General features: G+C 41.6%; 1 protein-coding gene across 1 annotated transcript in view; it reads left to right on the top strand.

Moving 5' to 3' along the window:
• Positions 1-1,497: 1,497 nt before the first annotated feature.
• The window catches only part of LOC140907821 (sodium channel protein type 5 subunit alpha), a 105,672-nt gene continuing 83,144 nt past the window's right edge, over positions 1,498-24,025 (top strand). The window contains 7 exon segments of the mRNA XM_078851859.1: positions 1,498-1,786; positions 4,281-4,399; positions 6,941-7,057; positions 9,078-9,206; positions 11,826-11,917; positions 12,835-13,056; positions 21,809-21,872. Coding sequence (XP_078707985.1) covers positions 1,544-1,786; positions 4,281-4,399; positions 6,941-7,057; positions 9,078-9,206; positions 11,826-11,917; positions 12,835-13,056; positions 21,809-21,872 — 986 coding nt within the window. The 5' untranslated portion in view covers positions 1,498-1,543.

Below are 24,025 nucleotides of genomic sequence, written 5' to 3'. Positions count from 1 at the left end.
ATCAGAACATTAATATCACCCTACAGGTTGTAATCAACTCCAGGATAAGTACTTGTGAAAAATTTCCATATAGCATTTGTCACAAAGTTCAGTGTGAGGTAGTGGTACCCAGCAAGCTGTGACTCAGTTCTCCATACCATAAACGTGGGACTGCTTGGCTGTCCCTTCGTTGGAGAGTCTGACTTTTGGTGGTGGTGGGTAATAACTAGAAAATGGCATGAAAAAATGCAATCATTGTTTGACAACACTGAAAATGTTATTGTAATTGTAATAGAGTGTGCTCTTTAGTTTGTAACATCATATTCCTATCTGGTCATTGCTGCTGGAAAATAAACCTATTAGCTTTCTAGTATTTGCAATGATTAAAATGGATTTTCTTACATAGGAACTTTGACTTTTGTAAAAAAAAGACAAGTTATTTTATCTGGGAGGGGGCATTTTGGAGTTTTTTGGTTATTTTTGGATAATTGGTCTTGCTGTAGTTACCACACAATGATATCGGAGATGCTGCATTGTTTCAAATGCTTTCTTAACTGTTGGTAGATGTTGTTATTATTGGTAACCCCCATAGCTATAGCACTTGGAAGAAAATTATTCATTTCCTGTGTACTGTTATGCTGCATCCCTTCAGGGCATCTTGCACAGCCTAAATATTCATCCAGGGTTTCTTTGTGGGTCTGAGCAGAGTGGAGAGGGTGTCTATTTTTGTGGAGTTGTGGGTGTTCTTGAACAGTGTGTGTTCCTCAATTGTTTTGTAATATGTGCTTTTAGCTATTGATGTGGCATGTGCTTAGCATGTTAAGTACACTGCACAAAATGTATAGGTCTACTAATGAGTAAGTGTGAACAGTAAATAATGCTGTTCAATTTGGTTACTTTGTTTCCATGTTAAGATCACTGGATAATTCTAGGTGTAATGTATTTTACATTTTTAAAGTATCCATGTACTTTTAAGTTAGATGTATAAGACTTCCTTTCTTTTCCTTTTCTGTTACTTCTCAAGGTTGTAAGAGTTACAAGTACCATGGAGGCTATGCCTTTAATCCTAGCAGGGAGCTCTTTGCAGCACGTATCAGTAAAGATTCTAGAGAACGTAACTGACAGATTTCAAGAAAAATAATGTTTAGTCCTCCTTGGCTGGATGGACTGTGGCTGAGATGCAAGGCCTGTAGGGTATGTTGAAAGTTTAAAGGAAGAAAAATATATTAGGAGGAGCTCATAGATGTGGTTGATCATTCCTAGATCTCTGGAAAATTAGTCTGATCACCCACAACATCATTTCATCTATAATATATACCTAAATCCTGTCAGTTACATGTAATCTAAAAATAAAACCCTGTAACTTATCTTTTAGGAATATAGTGCAATTTCTCTCAGGCTGACTGCTACAAAACGGGGAACACTTATAAGACAATTGGAAAGCTAAATGAGATGGTTTGTCTTTGACAGCTTACCTTTTTGGTAGTCACTTATGTTGATGCTTCTTTTTAGTTATTTCCACTACTAGGAGTAAAATCTACTACAGGAGGAAAAGGATGAAAAGATGGCTGACTTTTCACTACCGTGTTCTAACCACTTCCGCCAGTTCACTCGTGAATCTTTGGCTGCTATTGAGAAGCGAATTGCTGCCTACAAGAATTTCAAAGACCACCAACCTAAAGAGAAACCTTGTCCCCAACTTGACTTGCAGGTTTTCCAAAAGCTGCCTACTCTCTATGGCAATCCTCCTCAGGAGCTTGTTGGGAAACCACTGGAGGATCTTGATCCTTATTACAATGATCACAAGGTTAGAGACAGCTTATGCCGAGGAATCTGATTTCATCCCTCCTTGATCATTTGTCAGTAGGGAGCCTTTTCTGGTTTAGGAGACAGAGAGATAAATTTGTCAGTGCTTTCTTTGAATGATTATATTAAGACAGTTGTATTCAATCAAGTTATAATGAAAAAGACATCATACTTTGATCACTAAGTGATCATGTAATAAAACCTTAGTTTTAAACTCTACTAATCATAGAGAGTGAAATTCATCAGCATGAGGCATGTGCACCATTTACAACAGGGGTGGGCAAACTTTTTAGCCCGAGGGCCATATCGGGGTATGGAAATTGTATGGCGGGCCATGAATGCTCACAAAATTGGGGGCAGGGGTGCAGGAGGGGATGAGGGTTCCGGCTGGGGATGCGAGCTCTGGGATGGAGCCAGAAAAGAGGATTTGAGGGTGCGGGAGGGGGCTCCGGGCTGGGGTGGAGTGTTGGGGTGTGGGGGAGCATGAGGGCTCTGGCTGGGGGTGGGGGCAGGGGGATGAGGGGTTTGGGGTGCAGGAGGGTGTTCCAGGCTGGAACCGAGGGGTTCAGAGAGTGGGAGGGGCGATCAGGGCTGGGGCAGGGGTTTGGTGAACAGGGGTGTGTGTGAGGGCTCCAGCGAGGGGTGTGGGCTCTGGGGTGGGGCCGGGGTGAGCGGTTTGGGGTGCAGGAGGGTGCTCTGGGCTGGAACCAAGGGGTTCAGAGGGTGGGAGGGGGATCAGGGCTGTGTCAGGGGATTGGGGGTGAGGGGGACTCAGGGGTGCAGGCTCCGGGCGACACTTACTTCAAGCAGCTCCTGGAAGCATGTCCCCCCTCCGGCTTCTATGCGGAGGCACAGCCAGGTGGCCCTGCACACTGCCCTGTCCGCAGGTGCCATTCCTGGCCAATGGGAGCTGTGGAGGGTGGTGCTTGTGGATGAGGCAGTGCGCAGAGCTGCCTGGCTGCACCTCTGCATACTACGTAGGAACCAGAGGGTAGTCAGGCAGGCTGCTTCCTGGGAGCGATGTGGAGCGGGGCAAACCCCCGACCCCACTCCCTGGCTGGAACTGAGGGCCGGATTAAAAGGTCTGATGGGCCGGATGTGGCCACCCCTGATTTACATCCTGCTTAAGCCCTCCAAATAGCGTTTAAGTGGGATTTAGGAGGTATATGTTACCCCTCTACACAAGGATGAATGTCACCCACACTGAATATAACATAGGACAGAGAATATAAAAATCTATTGCTGCATGATGAGTGAAAACAGAGTTATTGGATTTTATCTAAAGTATCTTCAAGCTTATTAGACCTATATGTGGGCTGAATCAAAGCCACCCCATTACATGCAGCTTCTCTCTCTATAGGCTGTTAATAATCAGAACCACTTAATACAGTCTGTTTTCCTATGTTACACATTGTAATAAGGAAATACTGCCCCTCAGTATACATTTTTTTTCAAAACCACCAGTTCTTCCAAGTACAAAATGATTTCTAGAATATATTTTAGCTTTTAAAACATGAACCCAGCTCTCTCAGACCCCAGGCGATTGGCTAGGGTGCGTTTCCTAACCCCCAGACTATTGGCTATACTAGGATGGCTTGCTCTAATTCTCTTTGTTTAAATAATTAAATATCATTGGTACTGAGACTTGTGTCCATGTCTCATGCATTCCAGATGGGTGCCATGACCACTGGGCAATAAAGTCAGTCTACCTTTAGCCCAGATACTATTTAATTATTTCTACAAAGTGGAACAGCTCCATCAGGAGTGAGTGAGCAAGGGAGGCAGGCTGACTGTAGATGCATTGTTAGGACATTCTACTCAAAGCTAGAGAGGAGGAGGGGGAAATTCCACCCTGGACCTGAGACACTTTCCAAATTAAAGTTTTGTTGAAACAACTCTTTGCATGGGAAAAGTTTCAGGTTTGACAAATCCACATTTTTCAATGAAAAATTGGTTTGTTGAAAAATTCCTGACCAGCTCTGGTCAATATTAATGAATGCTGAGTCAGTACTTCAGCAAATAAAGGCCCTGATCCTCCAAAATGCTCTCAAATTTTATATATATATATATAAATGTGACTCGCATGAATAACTCCATTTACTTTAATGAGAATGCTGACATGAGTAAAATGACTTCTATGCACACTTTGTGGGATCAGGGCAAAAGGAAGAAGTTTCATAGTGAGAAATTCCAGTTCAGTAATTAATTGCCTAAATTTACCTTTAAAAAGGGACATGAATAGTGTTCTCCAGAGTACACAGTATTCTTTACAGAAACTTTAAAAATGTGTGGTTCAAATATATAATGAATCAAAAAAGGTAACAAACAAGAATTACAAGGAATCTTTCAATATAGACAAACAAAAAGCAAGTCAACCATCTATCTTTCCCCCAAATTATTTGCAATTCTGCCAGCAATACAACCCTTCAATGTCCACAGTTCACTTTCTGGAGAAGTTTCATTAATTAAGATTATCTCTGTTTTTTTTCTTAAAGACATTTATGGTACTGAACAAAAGGAAAACACTCTTCCGATTTACTGCCACACATGCCTTATGTATACTTAGCCCTTTTCATCCGATCAGAAGAGCAGTGATTAAAATTTTGGTACATTCATATCCTTTCACGTGGTTTCACTTATTCTAGTTTTTTTATAATGGGTATGAGATAATATGGGTGTAATACTGAGTGTGTCATATTTAGAACATATCCTGGATCTAGCCTGTTTCTAAAAGCAATAGTGCACCTGTTTCAGATAATTGTGAATTATTTTAGAAACGACTGTTACTAGTATATGAAACAGGAAGTGTACAGGGATTGACCTACAGGGAGGAAGGATGGAAACCAAGTAATAGAGGGCCTAATTCTGATCTCACTTATACCCGTGATTAATGCCGTTAAAGTCAATGGGCTTGGTTCACTGTGGTGTTTCACCAGTTTTAGATGGCAAAGTTATGCTGAAGTAAAACTGGAGTATCACAGTGGTGAATCAGACCCAAGGGCTTGATCCAGCCACTGTGGAGATCTAAGTACTACCAGTCATGCAGAGCCCTGCAAGGGTGTCCTGCATATCTTGCAGAGCTGCATGTGATCTTAAGCTCACTCTTGCTGCAGTAAACAGGCCTCAGAGAAGAGGTGGTGCACATGGCTCAGCAACAGTGCAGAGAGGGTGATTCTGTTGAGGATCTCCTCTCTAGCATGCTGAGTTTGGGGTCACATGGGCTGACCAGCCTAGTTCAGACATCCCCTTCTCCAGCAGGTCTGCCTGTGTTCAGGTCCATGGTGCAGCTGATGGGTCTCTTGAGGTCCCTGTCTGTGAGGATGGCTCCTACAATTGCAGCTAGTAGATGTAGTAGAATATTGGAGGTAGGGGAGGGAGGGAATCTTTTATACACCCCCACTGCTTCCTGCATATGAGTCAGAAGTATGCCCTTGTTGCCAAGAAGGCCAACAGCATATTGGGCTGTATTAGTAGGAGCATTGTCAGCAGATCAAGGGAAGTGATTATTTCCCTCTATTCAGCACTGGTGAGGCCACACCAGGAGTATTGTGTCCAGTTTTGGTCCCCCCACTACAGAAGGGATGCGGACAAATGGGAGAGAGTCCAGCGGAGAGCATCGAAAATGATTAGGGGGCTGGGGCACATGACTTACAAGGAGAAGCTGAGGGAACTGGGATTATTTAATCTGCAGAAGAGAGGAGTAAGGGGGGATTTGATAGCCTTCCAAAGAGGATGGAGCTAGGCTGTTCTCAGTGGTAGCAGATGACAGAACAAGAAGCAGTGGTCTCAAGTTACAGTGCGGAGGTCTAGGTTGGATATTAGGAAACACAATTTCACTAGGAGGGTGGTGAAGCACTGGAACGGGTTATTTAGGGAGGTGGTGGAATCTCCATCCTTAGAGGTTTTTAAGGCTCAGCTTGACAAAGTCCTGGCTGGGATGATTTAGTTGGTGTTGGTCCTGCTTTGAGCAGGAGGTTGGACTAGATGACCTCCTTAGGTCTCTTCCAACCCTAATATTCTATGATTCTATGAAGTGCATATGTACATGGTGCATAGCACCATGCCCCATCTTCCCCCTGCACACTCCTCCATAGTTGGGTGTACGTGGATCACATCTGCTATGTGGTAACTCTATGTGCCTAACTCTCTCAGTTCCAAGTGGGGATCCACACCAACAGGGTCACTGAGTAGTGCTCAGCGCTGTTGCAGATCCCAGGTGTGCGGTAGTGCAAACCCTTTGCACCATCATCATGGTCAAGCCCATAGTTACTCTAGTGTTAAAATCAGTGTCAGTGTTATCAGAAGCAGTCCTCTGCATTTTGTTCCTGGCTTTTTCTTTGTTACCTCGGACAAGACACTTAATCTTCGTTTCTTCATCTGTAAAAAGGGCATAATACAATACCTACCTCAGAGTTTCATGAGGAATTCATTGTTATTTCCATTACTTGTACAGCAGTATTGCCCAAGGGCCCCAGCTAGATGTAGTAGAAACACAAAGTCACAGTTTCTGCCCTCAAGAGTTTATAATATAATTTTAAGACAAGACTCCACGAATGAGTGTAACAAATTGTAAAAAGGAAGAAAAAGAGTAGAAGGAGAATAGTGCCAAGCAGTGACATTTCCCACATATCTTCTTGAACAAACTATTCTTGGGTGAGGAACAATGATTTTGTGGCTCAAGCGTTGAAGTGGGACATTGACATCTGGGTTCAATTCCCACCTATCGACTATCTTTGTCACCCTGGTCAAGTCACTTAGGCCCAGAGACGCAAAGCTGTTTAGGCTCCTAATTTCCACTGAAGCCTTAATAGCATTGTGGATCTAGGCCTTTGTCTTCCTATATGTAAGAGGAGGATAAAAACAGATCTCTTGTCCCACTCTTCGTTGTTTTTATTTATTTAGACTGAGTTCTTTTGGGGTAGGGACTGTCTCTTATTAAGTTTTACATATAATGCCTATTGCAATGGAGTCCCAATTTAGTTGCTTGGGTTCATTGTGGTCTGATGTCAATATGAATAACATACAAATAGAATTGTTAATTATGTCCAAAATTTTGAAACCAGATGTTAAATCTACAATGGCTTAAACATTTTTTGTATTAGTGGAGTGTTTCGATTACACTGTAATGTTCTTTACCTTAACTCCTGTTACTTACATTGTTCACTATTTTTATTATGTGCACTATTTTAATCAATTGTGTCTTCATGGCTATATTTGAGACTCCTAGGAAGTCTAAGTCATCCGCACCTCCTCCATGGAACAAGTATGTCGAGTAAGTATTTCTGTAGGAATTTATTTTTCCTAATTCTCTAGTTCTAATTAATTATTTATCGGGCCATATTCTGCTTTCATTTGCTTTATTATAAATCCAGAGTAAGTCTTTGGAGTCGCTTTGGATTTTCAGTGGGGTGAATGAAAACAGAATCAGCCATTTAGTGCCAAAAAAGTGCTAAGTTATTTTCATTATCTTTTGTCCACATTTAATTGTTCTAAATCCTAAAGTCCTCCCTTAATTTTTCCACATTTTTTTACTGAGGCAAGTCTCCAATCAATGTCATTGTTGACTAAGAGAAAGGATAAGGTCTTGAAATCCTTACTGAATTCATTTCTGTAATGTTGATTTGTACACAATTTGCTTTAATAAAATGGTCTGTCAGATGCTTCTTGCCTGTGGAACTTTGTTAATAAGGGGCCTTTTCTTCAGCATTGGCCAGATCTCGCAATTTTATCACAAATAGCAAAATATTCAATGTTTTTTCTTAAAGCTTCAACTCCTGATGTCATGTGAAAACCTGAGAATCTCAAACTTCATTTAAAAAAAAAAAAAGTGTAAACTTCTATCCCTCCCAGTGTCAAAGTTTGAAAACATGAACCCTAACAACCCCAACATCCACATCAAAAAAACCACAAAAAACCTATTACTTTAAACATTTGTTTTAAGACACTCACATGACTTGTTGGGACCTGACTCATGATTTTCAAACACGCTGTGTTGGCAATACTGAGTACTCCAATGAGCTCTGTGCAGGAACGCATGTTTTCAGGGGCCTGGGATAAAATCTGAAACTGAGCCCCCCCATCCTTCCAAACAAATTCCACTGAGGTGAGGCTGTGGGAAACAGAGGGTTGGAGCGTGAGCCTGCCCTGCACTCACCCTGCAGCAGTGTCTCCTCTCCCTCTGGGCATTGCCACCTGGCATGCAGAGTCAGAATGCCACTCACTCAAGTTTGTAGCACCAGTCAGTTTGGGTACTCTCTCAAACAGAGGGCCTGTGTCAAACTACCCCCTTTGCCCCTATTTGGGCAGCCCTGGCTCTATGGGGTTGGATCCGTGTGCCTGCATGAATCTCATTAACGTCAGTGCATCTCCCTGTGGGTGCAGGGTTCTGCCCTTGTGCAGCATGATGCAGATCTCTTGATCTAAATTAATAACTTCAGTCTGCCAGGTCATCCACTTTGCTAACTATAATATCTGAATAAAACTGTATGATTGTAATATATATCTCCATTTGAAAACCAGTGTACATCAAGAAGTTTCTCTGCAAGGGGGGGTCAGAATTTAGACAAAGTAATAGATGCTATGGTAATTCAAACACCTTTCCCACCCCCACCCTCAGTAAAAAGGGCTACATTGCAGTCAAATAATTTCTGAACATATTTCCTGAATACCAAATGCCTTTAAAATTCTCTGAGGAGATCTCGAACTTGCTGAAATGATAAGTGCACTCAGAAAAGCCAGCAGAGCTTTTACTGCTAGTTTCCATTTTAAAGAAAATGCTGCCTTTAAAATTAAAGTCCTGTAAAGCTGTATTTCTGTGACCTTTTTTTCAACATTCTTTAAAGAAAGTGCTACAAGATACACAAAGTGAACAACATACAATGCACTGAGCAGCCACTTTGACATTTTGAACCAGTGAAGAGATGGATTATTGTCAAAAAATTTAAAAGTGGACAGTGATTTGGGGTGGCTCAAATTAGGGATGCCCAACCTGAGTCACTTTAAAATTTTAGCAAACAAAAAATTATCACATGTAAGCAAGTATACTGCAGACACAGATGTTGATAGCCACATGCAGACTGCTGGCAGCTAATATCTTAAGTTGCCTGCAGGAGTTAAGTGCTGATCCAATACCCATTGAAATCAATGGGAGCCTTTCTATTAACTTCATTTGGGGGCACTAGGTCAGGTTCTTGGGCAAAGAGACAGCTCGAAGTGAGTAAACTGCATGTGCCACATACCCTCCTCCATTAATTGCTAATGTTCTCACATTTCTTGGGCACTTCACTCCCCAGGTACACTTTCACGGCCATTTACACTTTTGAAGTATTGATAAAAATATTGGCAAGAGGATTGTGTCTGAATGAATTCACCTTCCTTCGAGATCCGTGGAATTGGTTGGATTTCAGTGTCATTGTTATGGCGTAAGTAAACATATATATTTTAAAGAGCTATCATGAAGGGTAAAAATTATTTTTGCTTGTGTTTATTTTCTCTAGAACTTTTCACTAAGGTTTTGTATTGTCCCCTTAAGACACAACAACATTGTAAGGAGTGATAACTGTATCTAGTGCTCTTGTATTCTCTTTGTTGTATCATATACTGGATATCAACAGCATGCCAGTCCCAAAAAAGAGGCTAAGGGGATTGTACAGAGGATAAAGATAGCAACATATATGATACATTCAATGCCATCAAGTAGCCATCAGCAGCCCCTTTTCTGTGAAATAGGAAAAGGGTCTGACCTGACAGGAAGTAAGATGTAATATCTATACTGTCATGAAGTATCTGTGTGCCACATATATGCAGACATCATGGTAGTCAGTGGATTAAATCTGGGATCGGCATCACCAAAAACAGTGTGAGCTTGAACTTTCTATAATTAGAAAGCAATAAAACCAAATTAATTAAGCCACTGTATTACAGGCTCCTCCTTTTACACAAGCTTGTCAAGAAGGTCTGCAATCCACAGGAGTTCAAGACCTATGGGCTGTCAAATTTGGGATGTCAAATTTTTCTGTCACTTTCTTTTAAAGTATAAGTAACAAGGGGGAGGCGGAACTTATTACTCCATGGTTTGATTACTCCCAACTTGCCTGAGTGATGAGAGTTCCAAAGAAACTGGGCCTTTAAGTCCCTTGTATCTTCGTTTCCTTTTATCACAATAAGGCAATGAACAGACAATACTATCATCCATAGTGTTTCCAATTATTTCACTGTAGATAGTATGAAGTGTACTCCATACCAACAGTGGCAAGAGCTACTCCCTGCAGAGTTCCTCTGAGCTGTCTGCACAGACAGCTTCTCATTCACTGTGCTCCCAGTGACAACACACTGACTGCAGCCCAGTCACCAGAGATGAGAGGAGGAACTTCCTACCACACACAGAGACAGCCACAGGACTTTTTTAGTTCCATTAAATCCATAGGTCCCTTTTACTAATTCCCAGGACACTATTGACAACCATTCTAAGGGAAGGGTCACCAGCCAAGGCCGTGGATCATGCCACAGTTTCCCCTTTTGGCTGTGTAACTCAGTCCTGAGTCAGACTTCACCTTCAGTAATCCGTTGTTCAAGGAAGGACTTTATTCATTAATCACCATTAAATTAAAATAAAGAATTCTAGGCTTCAGTTTTCCTCCTCCTCAGGGGATGATCCTTCTCACCGTCTCATCAGTAATTTGTCATCAGCCTCTTTTGCATTCCAGACTCTGCTGCTCCACCCCACATCCACTCTGGAGTTCAGTCTCTTCTTCTGCTATTTCTCGATGGAGAGCTAATGTCTTAGATACTTCCTCTTCAGGATGTCTCTGTCAGCACGCTCTTTAGCTTCCTGCTTCCTTCCCAGGCTCAAACTGTAAACCTCTCTGGTCCAGAGGTGGATACCAACTCTCCTCCTGGACCTTGCTGATTGACTAGCTCCCCACTGTCTCCCTTCTCCAGTGATTCTGACTGTTCTCTTCAGGCTCTTACTGTCTAAGCTGCCATTCAGGGCTTGTCCCTACAGCAGCCTATTGCATGCCTATTGCATGTCCAGCCTGTATCCGTCACAGAGCTTCGCTAGAGAGAGATTCCTCTTTATACTGTTCTAGCAGTCTCTGCCAGTGAAGAAGTGACTCATTCTAAATTCTCCAACTCTACCTCCCACTTGGTTGAAAGAACAAAAGGTGTGTGGGTGGGTAGGTGAACACGCTCGTGTGTGTGTGTGTCAGACAGAGAGAGAGGTGATAAACAGAGGTAGCAACAGGTAGGGCTGAGAAAGAAGAGCCAAAGGCAGTAACTGAGAGGTACTAGGGACTGTGTGTGTGTGTGAGTGTGAAAGAGAGAGAGAGAGAAGTGAAGGTGTCAGATTGTTTTGTGGCTTGGACTGTTTGATCTGTACTCTGAGAATAGAGGAGACTATTACAGGGTGGAATTGATTCATTTTCTTATAGTGAGGAGAACTGATGGAATCTCCTTCCTTAGAAGTTTTTAAGGTCAGGCTTGACAAAGCCCTGTCTGGGATGATTTAATTGGGTATGGGTCCTGCTTTTGAGCAGGGGGTTGGACTAGATGACCTCCTGAGGTCCCTTCCAACCCTGATATTCTATGATTCTATGATTTTTTTTCCAGGGAGGAACCGTGATGTAGGAGGAATTGATAGATTTATTGTAACCCAGGGAGGAGGCAAACTTTGAAGTATTACTTGGGAATTTGATCAAAAGTAATTATTTTCTCCTTCCTCTGGCCAAAATATTTTTAATAAATATTTGTAATAATTAATGTGTTGCTGTTTTTGGCTAAATTTAGAAGCTCATGGTATTGTGGGATGTTGGAAGCATTCATAATCAAGCACTAATTTATAAGTATGTGAAGTAATATTGAAGTAATCAAGAAATGGATCCTTGATACATATAATACTCAGGATGAGCCCTTGACATTGGGTTTGTTAATGCTCAAGATATTATATGCTCAGAAGGGTTAGAAATTAAGAAAAGTTGTATAAAATATTTCCACTGTTCATTCAATTTAATAGCATATTTTGTCATGTCTTGATTTTATAGATATGCAGGGGAGTTTAGTGATCTAGGCAATGTTTCGGTACTTCGTACATTCAGGGTTCTGAGAGCTTTAAAAACTATTTCAATACTCCCAGGTAAGAAGCCCAGATTTTTGAATATTTTCTGTCAACTACAAGTGATTCTCTCCTCCAACCATTTCATTGGTTTTGTAGGTCTTTTGTCTTTTTTTTATCTGAGTGACTTTGTGTTACAGAAACAACTGAATTTGTGGATGTGGTGGTGTCTCAGGATTGTTGGCCCAGTCAGAATAATTTAAGCACTGGAAACAATCTGCCATTTTAGTTATTTTGATTGTTCATGTCTTTAAGCATTTTGCTTGATTTTTATAATATCTGTTATACAGAAGGCTGTTCTAATTGTTCTTGTTGATCATTGTTTTGACTGTGCAATGTCCTTAATGACTCAGCAGACTTCTGCTTTATAATTAATATTTATTATTATTAGGTCAAATCCTATTCAGTTTTTACTCATTCCTTAATCAGGCAAATCAATTACGTGTTTGCTGGTTAACAGCTGTAATGAAATTGAATATGGTTGATGGATCTGGTCCATTGGTCTCTTTCTGGTCCCCTTGTATTATTTTTCTGTATGTCTCTAGTGTTTACAAGTCCTCCCAAGGTAGCATCATTGCAAATTTAATTAGCAGGATATTTATTCCCTTTTCGAGATTATGAAAGTCAGATTCTCCCTGGTCCTTGCATGGATGAGGGTACAATTCATTCAGGAAGGACAAAAGGAGCCTTTTCCCCTCCACACACTCCATACTCGGTGCAAAAGTTCTAGGGACAATTGCTTAGACTAGAAGAAAAACTTCTTTTCTTACTTTGATTACTTTTGTTTCATCTGGACTATATTTGTATTGAAAAGATACATGCAACACTGGCCAAGTGACTATGAACTTGTGGAGACTGTATGTTGTTTTGACTCCCAAAAGCATGATACATGTGTTTCAGTCTTTTAGTCCTTATACTGCTGAATTTTCTCTCTCTAGGACTGAAGGTCATTGTAGGTACACTTATCCAGTCTATTAAGAAACTTGCTGATGTGATGATCCTGACTGTTTTCTGCTTGAGTGTCTTTGCCCTGATAGGCCTCCAGCTCTTTAAAGGCAATTTGAGACATAAGTGTGTCAGGGATTTTAACTCCACCAATGGAAGTATTTACTTGGATGACAAAAAATGGGGCTCCTTTGATGAGTTTATTAATGATTCAGGTATGTTGTCCTCTTGTTTCCTTTTAAGATGATAGATTTATAGATATATATATTGACTCCTGCACTGCAAATATATTGAAAATACAGATGAACTACTACCACAGCACAATGTTAATCTTTAAAATGCCAGAATGATTTGCAAAGGTCCAGAGATGATTTCTGCTATTGGTGCTACAATTCCTTTCTTTTTTTCCCCCATCAACCCATTATTGAAAACAGTGTTTACAAAGTTTCCAATAATAGTCATCTGTGTTTCCCAGTATGATACCATAGTAACTGAAATGCACATTAGCTCATTCTCTGACGTAATTTACAGACGTTTGGCCTTGTACAGTGTACTAAGCAGTTATATACGTACAGTTTGCTGTTCATTTAAGAAGTCTGCAGATTTATGTGTTCTGTTGTGGACTGTGAACAGTTTTAGCTGAACTGAATATTCAACTAAAATGTGTGTTTTCCTTATAAATAAGTTGTATATCTTTCTATTCCATATGTATTTCTTGACTACAATTAGTGCTGAAAATATGGATGTGTAGAACAGACATCTGAAAGCACAACAAAGCATCTTCAGAGGAAAGAAAAAATTTAGGTGCATCGAGGGAAGAAAGAGCTTTATGAGGAAAAAAGATCTCAAAATACATGAGAGAACAACATGAGAAAAACCATTTGCATGTGCTGAATCTGGGGAAAGTTTTATCACTGAGTGAAATCTCCAAATACACCAGGAAATTTAGACACAGGAGGAACTATCAATAAGCACTGTGTATGTAGAAAACTGTACTTGTAAAAGAGAGGTTAAAATACACAAAAGAATCCACCCAGGAGGGATGCATTTTGCATGCACTGAATGTGAAAGATTTACTGAGATGGGATCTCTCAAAACTCACCAAGAATCCAGTTATGAGAGAAATTATTTATATGTACCAGATGTAGGGAAAACTTTAATGGTAAGGGAATTCTCAAAACCCACTGGAAAAATCCACACAGGAACCAAGTCATTTACAAGCATTGACTATAGGAAGAGCCTCATTCAGAAGGCAATCTCTAAAAATACTAGTGAATTCACACAGGAGAGAGATCTTTTCCATGCAATAGATGTGTAAAAGCTTTGGCTAGAAAGAGGAATTTCAAAATACATAAGAGGAATAACATGAAACAGAAACAAGCCACCTAGCCCTCATTTTTTTATTTTAATTTTTAAATGTTCCTTTACAAACATTAACTTTGCTGTGTTGCACATCATTTATATTTCATTGTAGGATACACATTTGTGGTTCATAATGTGTCCCCTTCCTTGAGGTGTGGCTCAAGCCTCCCCGGGGATGCTTACTACTTAGAGTGACTTCTCCCTTCTCCTTGCATGGGCTGGTCTTGGGCTCTTTAATGTGATGTCTGGTGCCTCCACCCAAGGTGACTCTTCACTGTGCCCAGGGCACAAGGGGTGCTGTCTTTTCGAAAAATGACTAATGCTGCTAATGGGCAAGGAGTATAAAACCCACTACATAATGACAGAATAAAGCACATCTATACAAAGCACAGCAAAAAAATGACGCACCCAGAAATAACAATATAACAAAGGACGATTTTATTCAGAGCAGGAAAATGGCATCTGAGAAAGGAAAGCCTTAGGGTTAACTAATAAGTACTAACACATCAACAAATTTCCCACCTCCCAGCACTATCTACTCTTCTCAAACCACAGCTCCCTCCCTGGCATCTTCCCAGCCAGATGACATGCTAAGGTTGAATCCAGAGACCAGTGCTGTGAACATTGGCCAGCATAAACAAATGAAAAAGGATCCTCTTACAGTGTCTTCACCTCTGGATGGGGCAAGGTCATCTCCTGGCTCTTTAGTCTGGAGTTCTGTGGGGGTCTTGGCTGGCCTTTGGTAGCCAGTGCTGAGTTGGGTCTGACACTCTACACACTGCTCTGGGTAGGGGTGGAACTGCCTGAAACCCTGCACTAGATCCCACAGCAGTTCAGTTCCCTTTCCGGAGAGTGGGAGTTAATCAGAGACTTCCTGAGCTACTGTCCTACTTTTTCAGCTCCTTGTTCTCCCTCCACTGCTTCCCTCCTACTGTATGTTCAACTTGGTTATTTCATGTTATCTTAAAAATAAATTGTAATTTTGGGGCAACACAACACAATTTTGGAGGCTAGAGCAGTGCAAAGCAGCCAAAATCTGTTCTAGGTCCAGTACTATTAAATATTTTCATTAACAACTTGGATATTGAAGTGGAGACTATGCTTATAAAGTGCTAGCAACTCCTCGGAGGGGTTACTAGCACTGTAGATGACAGAATTAGAATTCAAAATGATCATAGTAAATTGGAGAATTGGTATGAAATCAGTAAGATGAAAGTCAATAAAGTTAAGTGAAAAGTATGACACTTAGGAATTAAAAAATGAACAAATACAAAATGGGAAATAACTGGCTAAGCAGCAGTACTGCAGAAAATTAGCTGGGGGTTACATTAGATCACAAATGAATATAAGCCAACAGTGTGATGCTGTTCCAAAAAAGTCAAATGTCATTCTCGGATGTATTAACAAGTATATTGAATGTAAGACATGGGAGGTAATTGTCCCGTTCTTCTTGGCACTGATGAGGCCTCAGTTGGAGTACTGTGTCCAGTTTTGTATACCACACTTTAAGAAAGATGTAAACAAACTGGATAGGGTCCAGAGGAGAGCAACAAAGATGATGATAGGTTTAGAAAACATGATCTATAAGGAAAGATTGAAAGAATTGGGCATCAATGGCTATTAGCAGGATGGGCAGAGATGGTGTCCCTAGCCTATGTTTGCCAGAAGCTGGGAATGAACGACAGGGGTGGATCACTTGATGATTACCTGTTCTGTTCATTCCCTCTGGGGCACCTGACACTGGCCACTGTCGGCAGACAAGATATTGGGCTAGATGGACCTTTGGTCTGACCCAGTAGGGCCATTCTTATGTTCTTATGTTTTGTCTAGAAAAGAGAAGTCTGGGGTGGGGGGCTGGGGGGTGCTAACAGTCTTAAAATATGTAAACGATTATACAGTGAGGATGGTGATCAATTGTTCTCAATGTCCACTAAGCGTAGGACAAGAATTAATTGGATTAGTTTTCAACAATAGAAATTCAGGTTAGATATTACAAAAAGCTTTCTAAGTATAAGGATAGTTAAGATGTGGAATAGGTTTCTTGAGAAGGTTGTGGAATCCCCATCCTTGGAAATTTATAAGAACAGGTTAGATCAGATGTTCCCAAAGTTTGGGGCATGCCCCTCTAGGAGGGTGCAGAGGAGTGTTTGGGGGGTACAATGGGTTCCAGACCAGCCCCCACAGGGGGGTGGGGAAGGAGCACCAACCAGTCCTGCCCCACCCCTAGCCATGCCCCGCCCCCAGCCTTGGCCCCCAGCTGGGGCTCCACTAACATCCCTGGCCCCACCCCCCAGCCTTGGTTCTATTCCTGGCCGTGGCCCCAGACCCACTCCCAGCTCCATCCTCAGCCCCCTTACCCTGTCCGTGTTCCCTCCCCCCACCACTTCAGAGCTGCGGCCCTGCTGCTAGCCCCAGCTCCCGGGGGGTGGCGTGGATGGGCAAGAGGGGGCGTGACCCTGAAAAGTTTGGAGACCACTGGGTTAGACAAACACATGTCAGGGATGGTCTGGATATACTTTATCCTGCCTCAGCATGGGGAAGTGGACTTGATGACCTCTTCCAGCCCTAAATTTCTATGATTCTGTACTGGTGAATCTGTCCCTTAACTTGCAATTGACAAGTGGGCTATATTTAGTGAGACTGGTACTGTATGAAGGGGGTCAGAAATAGTCCTGTCTCCGAGTCTCAATGTCTCTGCACTTTAAGGGCTTCCCCTGTGTTGCTGCCTCAGTTCCCCAGCAGTGCTACCTCAATGTGCAGTGAAGCCAAAGTAGCAGTGCCTTTCAAGCATGAATGCCCATGCCAACATCCAAACATAGAATCTTTAAGGAGCAGTGACAATTAAGCCATATAATCTACGAGTGAGAACTGTTGATGTGTGTCCAGTCTCCCTCATATGACTGAGTCATTACAATCAATAGAATTGTTGCATGCAGATTAGCTGCAGATAAAGGGTGCTGATTGGTTGAGTGCATCTTGGTACAGGAAAGTATATGGTACTGAAGTACATTCAGCTGTTAGGGGAGCTGGAATTTCCTTTACTTTCTGTTTGGCTAAATATTGAGTCCTCAGTATGGATGCCCAATGTTTTCTCAGTACTGAGCTCCTCTGTAGAACTCACTGCTAGACTTACATTAGAACCTATCATTCCACCTTCAGCAGCCCCTCCCTTAGTGGTGAAATGTTCATACTCATCCTGTGAGTCTCAGCACAGTGGGGAAGGATCCCCTACTTATTCCTCAAGGATCCCCCTTCTTATTCCCCTTCTTATGAGTTTTATGAATTTGAGAGGGAATCCAGGACTTCATGTAGACCTAGACACCATAAAGTTTACGAGGATACACATATTCTGGTACCTTTTCCTGTGGCCTCTGGTCATTACATGAATAATGTACCACCATGGCCATATTGGAACTATTGGGGTCCTTATTGTATAAGGCATAACTCCCATGCACTAACCTCCAGGAAGATATCCTCCTTCCCTAATCAGAGGCAAAACCGTATGATGACTGAGATGACACCACTGGATCTTCGAACAACAGAGGAACTTTCTGAGGAAGAACAATCTCAGACTGAAGATCTACAAGTATCTGACTATTTTGTCCTTGTCTTCAAGTGAGGTATTGTTCCCCTTTATTTTATCTCATCTGAATGACTACAAGAGCTTCCAAGAACTGCTGAAGCAGATAGCTGAGTCCTCCCAGATTCCATTAGCAGAGATGCAGGAGTCCCCACAGAAATTACTGGACGTTCTCTATGCCACAGTGCCAAAGATTGTGGCACTCCCCATTAAGGAGGCTTCTTTGGACCATGCCAGAAATATTTGGCAAACACTTGCGTTGATCACCTTCACCTCAAAGAAAGCTGACAAAAGATTTCAGGTGTCATCTGTTAGAGAAAAATATCTTGTCTCTTGGGTGATAGTGGCAGATAATGAGAAAAGCTGACCATGTCACCCAAGAATGACTCCTTGTGAAAAGGAACCAAAATGGCTAGATTTAATTAGTCAAAAATGTTACTCATCTGCCAGTTTAAAATTCAGAATTTCAAAGTATCAGAAATCATTAGCGTATTATGGTTTTCTCAGCTACAACAACTGTATGGATTTTTTTGATAAGCTGCCAAAAAAAATAGGGAGGCGTTTAAATCCTTAGTTTTGGAAGGACAGCTGATTGTTAGCATGTCCTTATAGGCAGCTCTGGAAACTGTTAAGTCTGCTTCGTGAACTATGGCAGCATCAGTGGTTATGAGGTGGATGTTTTGGCTCCAAAGTTCGGGCATTCCAACAGAGGTTCAATCAATTGTGGAAGATCTTCCCTTTGTGGTTCAGAACTTTTCAACACTAAAACCAATGACACTCTCCACATGTTGAAAGGTCCCCAAGCCACACTTCACTCTCTTATAGTGTATACATCTGCAACCAAAAGAAAACAAAGGAGACCTCATAGCTATTCTAAACAGAGAACATCACATACATTTTCTTTTACCAGAGAAAAACAGAACTCCATAAAAAGAGGAAGTGTTTCCAAAGAAAAGAATTTCTGCATCAGCCACCTCTCGATTCTACCCTGAATCTACAAACATCATTTTGACAGGTTGGTCGAAATTCGCACCACAACCGTTTTGATAGATCTAGACCCTTCTTCCACTCCATTTGGGAGCCATCTACACTTCTTCCCAAAATTATGGGACTCTCTAACAGACTGCTGGAAACTGAAGATTGTCTCAGTACATTAGTCCATACAGTCCCATACTGCACTCGCCCCTCACCCACGTCCGATGCCTTTTCAGGGACCCCTCTTATGTGAGACTATTACAGAAGGAACTAGAAACACTTCTGTCTCTCAGAGCAATAGAAGAGGATCTACAGGAATGCAAGAAGAAAAGTTTCTGCTCCAATTAGTACCTCATACCAAAGAACAAGGTGGGAATGGAATCCAATTTTGGATTTGAGAGGACTCAACGTTTTCATACACCGTTTTAAATGCAAACTGTCACTTTAGTCTTCATAATTCCATCTCTAGAGCCACAAAACTGGTTTGCAGCTTGTGACCTTCAGGTAGCCTTCTTCCATATTTCCATTCATCTGGTACACAGAAAATGCTTAAATTTCCAGACAGGACAGTACAATACACTACTGTATCATCAGAGACCCTTTGATCTCTCTTTATAACCAAGGATGCAATGTTCAGCAAGGTCTTAACGGTAGTTGCTGCTCATATAAGAAATCAGTGTTAGATTCTATGACAGCCAGAACCTGTCTGCCCCAAGACAAATTTGAAACCATGTCTAGTCTTATTACTCAACTTCAAACAAACCTACAGATAATAGTAAGGAAGTGTGTAAGTCTACTCAGACACACAATTTCCAGAAGGTTCACTGTGCTGATTGCCAGAGTACGCCTAGGCTGCATGCAGGGTTGGCTAAAATCAGTGTATGCACCAAGTTGATCCCTCAAGATGTTCTTTCCTCACTGAATTGGTGGAAAGATCTTGTGACAGATGCATCACTTCTGGGATGGGGAGTACATCTGGATCACATGGCAAGTGGACTTTTGAGGCGACTCTTACATATAAACGTATTGGAATTCAGTGGTTTGCAAGGCCTGGAATTGTTACCTCTGATTCAAGGATTGTCTGCCCAAATTATGACCAACAAAATGACTCATGTTTTATAGAAGCGGGGGGGGAGAGGGGGGGAAGGAAGCATGATCATCCCGCCTTATGCCAAGAGGTGGTTTGATTATGGAATTGGTGCATTTGACACCAGATATCTCTAGCAGCAGTTCACTTTCCAGGTCTGCTAACACTCTGGCAGACAATTTAAGAAGGCTTTTCTCCTCAGATCATGACTGGACAAAGTTCCTTTGATTCCCACGGTACTCAGAAAGATCAAGCAAGGCACTGCCAGTGTCATCTAGATAGCTCCCACTTGGCTGAGGTTGTTTTGGTACCTGGAGCTGATAGTTTCTCCAAGACCTTTACTCCAAACATTAGATGTGATATCCCAAGACAATGGGAACATCCGTTGTCCAACCTCCTCCTCCCTCCATCTCATTGCATGGCTAATGGATGGGTGTCAGATAGAGAGAGGGTTTTTTTTTCAGATGTCCTGAACATTCTGATAAATAGTAGGAAAAATTCTACCAGAGAAACCTACACTGCTAAGCAGAAAAGATTTACAACAGGGTACATACAGTACCAGTTATGCCCTGTTAACACAAAGATACCTATCTTGGGCTATTTACTCTCTCTAAGGAACTCTGGACTTTGAATTAGTTTTGATAAAGTCCACATGACAGCCACCACTGCATATCACCCTCCTATGGAAGGCAGTAAAGAGCCTTCCCACTGCTCTGTCTAAATTCCTGAGACCTATGGTTTTTCTACTAGTAAAGAAACCTCCCCTATCTCCCAGGACCTTAATGAGTTTGCTTGCAAGCTTGCAAGTTTGGTGGATCCTCCATTCCAACCCCAAGCAACATGTAGCAATTACATCAGCCTGGAGAATTGGGGAGATACAGGGACTCATGGCAGGTTTTCCCTACTGATAAGGTGTCTCTTAGGCCAGATCCCAAATTCCTTCCCAGGGTAAATGCAGAATTGCATTTAAATCAAAATGATTCATTTATCCGTATTCTTTCCAAAACCACATTCTAACCAGGGAGAGTCCAGATTACATATGGATGTTAGCAGGTCGCTAGCCTTTTATTTGCAAAGGACAACGCCCTTCAGAGCTTCCCCAAGGCAGTTTATATCATTTCCTGACACAATGAAGGCCAACCAATTCCTGCCCAGAGATTATCTTAATGGGTTTTGGGGTGAATTAGACCTTATTATATTTTAGGTAGTTTATGCTAATGTAGAGCCCATTCTGCTTGGGCACTGGCAGCCTCTTCTGCATCCTTGCAAAGCATCCCCATTTTGGATCTGTCCAGCAGCTACTTGGGATTCAGTACATACTTTTATCAAGCATCCTTCCATAGCGGAAGCATCCATGTTGTTCACTTCTTTTGGAAGAGTTGTGCTGAAGTCTCTGTTTAGGTAGACTCTGAATACTCACCTCCTCATATCAGATCACTGCTTGGGAATTGCCAAAAATAGAATACATATAGGGAGAAACTCTCACAGAAGAAAGATGTTTAACTTGTACAGTAACTGGAGTTCTTCAAGATGTATTATCCATATAGATATTATATGACCTGCCCTCCTTCCCCACTACTACAGAATCCTATTACATGTGGATTCTGTAGTTGCAAAGGAACTGTCTGGTGTGCATACACTACCCTTGATACAGGATCACAAGGACATTCAGGGCACATGTGCAGACCAAATGGCCAAAAGACTCCAATCTCTAATGCAAGAGATGCATGTGAACCAAGAGTGGAAATATATATATGCACATGTGCGCACACACACACCTCAAAGAACTCCAGTTATTGTACAGGTAAGTAAATTTTTGAATTACTCAAATGTCTGTTTTGCCTTTTGTGTCTATGTGCCCTTGCCAATATTTATTTCACTGGATATTTATCATGTTATATTAATCTAGGAGGTACATGTTAAAAAGTATTTTGAATGTATTATGCTTTCATTTTTCTTGTAGAAAATTTTTTCAAGAAGAATGGCACCATGGATATCTTATTGTGTGGCAACAGCTCAGATGCTGGGTAAGTGCAGTTAACCTTTCTTGGTTCTAAACTTTTTTGTTTGCTTCAGTACTTTTTGGCTTAATTCAGCCCAGCAGTGACTAATGTGAAGAGCAAATTTCAAGTTCCTAAAAACAACAAAATGGGAGCAAGGATAATAAAAATATAACAAATAAAAGACAGTTTAATGAATGACAGGGGATAGAGTTTGAGCCCCTGGTTTCTATACTCAGATCTAAGTTCTTCCTCGGCCTTCTGGCAGATGTTCTTGCAATTACTTTAACTTTCTTCTCAGAAATGTATTTAATACATTTCCATTTAATGAATTACATTTCAAAAGAATGAGAGGTGGAGATGGAAGTAGGGTTAACTTCAGTGTTTTCATTTCAGAAAAAAATAAAATTTAACCCAAATCTGTTTCTACCCTGAGGGTGTAGAAGGATAGGACTGACAAATAGGCAGGGGGGACTCAGCTGCACTTCCTCTCCTCTACCCAGGACATCAGACAGGATTTAAAAGGTCAGGGACAAGATATAGAGTGTTTTTGTTTCTTGATAATGCAAGAAACTCCAGCCCCCTCACAAATTTCAACCCTTCAGGAAGGAGGCAGAGTCTCTCCCCTTTCACTCACCATAAGAGGAGGAGGAGGAGAAGTGAGGATGCCAGGGGGAAGGGAAGAACTTGTGAGGGGTGTGGGCAGATGTAGGGGCAGAATTGATGGGGTGCAGCAGATGTGCAGTTGGGAGGGCACACTGATCTAGGGTCTGGGTGTGGGCTTTGGGGCTGATCCGATGTTGGAGCTGGGGGACAGGCAGAATTGATGTGTCAGTGAGATGTGGGAACTCTGACCATAGGATTAATTTAATACAGGCAAAGAAATGTAAATCTGGAAGGACCTCCACTCTGAGGCAGTAACCCACTTGTCAGTTTCTCTGTTTTGGTAGGTGGAAGGGGGTGGTTTGCCCAAGAGGAATTGCCAGGGTTTTACTAAGGGTTTCTCCCTGACCCTTCAAGAACTCCCCAGGGTAGACTAACTTTGTTGACTCTTGGGAGGACACGGATACAGCCTTCCAATTGAAGGATTGACACTCAGGCAGTAATTCTTCCAAAAAAAAATCTTAATTTAATATATCAATATTCCCTGATACAATAAACCTTAAAAGCATATCTCAAGAAACAAAATACAAATCTCATTAGCACAGGTATGCATATCAAAGTACCCAATACTGCAATACCATACAGATGGAAATAGCTTTTAAGTGGTTACTTTCTACATGCCGTGATCAATCACATGTAGAATGCTGACAGCAAGTTCTTACCTAAAACATTAAAATTGTATACAGAGTAACAAACATACATACACAACGTCCAACTTTATCATCTCTGGCCTACACACTCATATGTCTTGGTTCCTTATACTATGGTCATCATGCTTATTTCTCTATAGTCGTCTTTCCCTCTACTGCAGTCCATTTGCTCTGTCATGACAACCTAGCTGTCACTGCTGCCACAGCGCTCCCTTCTTCAGTGATTTCAGCTCTCTTCTGATCTTCCTTCTTCTTCTTCTGTTTCTCCAGAATCCACAGTTGACAACACTCAGACGTTTAGTAGGTTCTAGTCTCAAGATCAGGCCCAGTGTTGTTAGAATTACTGTTAAATTGGGAACCCCGATGTGCACAGTTGCAACACTTACACTTAGAAAACCCTTGAATTTGCAATAGTTTCATTAACACGGTTAGCAAAATCACAAACGCTCCACCGAGCAAGGTAGATAGAGAGAATACAGAATGAGATCTGGCATCCATAAATTCACACCATCCCTTGCAAAAGCACCTGAAGTGTTAGTCATCCTCATCATGATTGTCATCCTGGCATCTCCCAAGGCACGTAGGCTCGGAAACAACTTTTATAATGTGTTACCCTGATGCCACTCTGTCTAATGCATATTCAGTCAGCCTCTGACTGTAGTTCAGAGTCTAAAGATAACCTTAGTTTACAGTGTAAAAGGCAGAAGGTAGGTCTTCTAAACAGTTACTCCAGCACCAATTCTTCCAATGATTTCAATCAGACTATGCACATGTGTAACTCCACAGAACTGGGCCAGTGTTTAAGACAAGGTGCATTAAAAGAAGCAGAGGAAATGTTAACTTAGAATGGGAAATAATATTATATAT

The sequence above is a fragment of the Lepidochelys kempii genome, chromosome 2 (assembly GCF_965140285.1).
Source record: "Lepidochelys kempii isolate rLepKem1 chromosome 2, rLepKem1.hap1, whole genome shotgun sequence".
Lineage (NCBI taxonomy): Eukaryota > Metazoa > Chordata > Testudines > Cheloniidae > Lepidochelys > Lepidochelys kempii.
The sequence above is the reverse complement of the archived record's forward strand: the minus strand, read 5'-3'. Positions and strand labels throughout refer to the sequence as shown.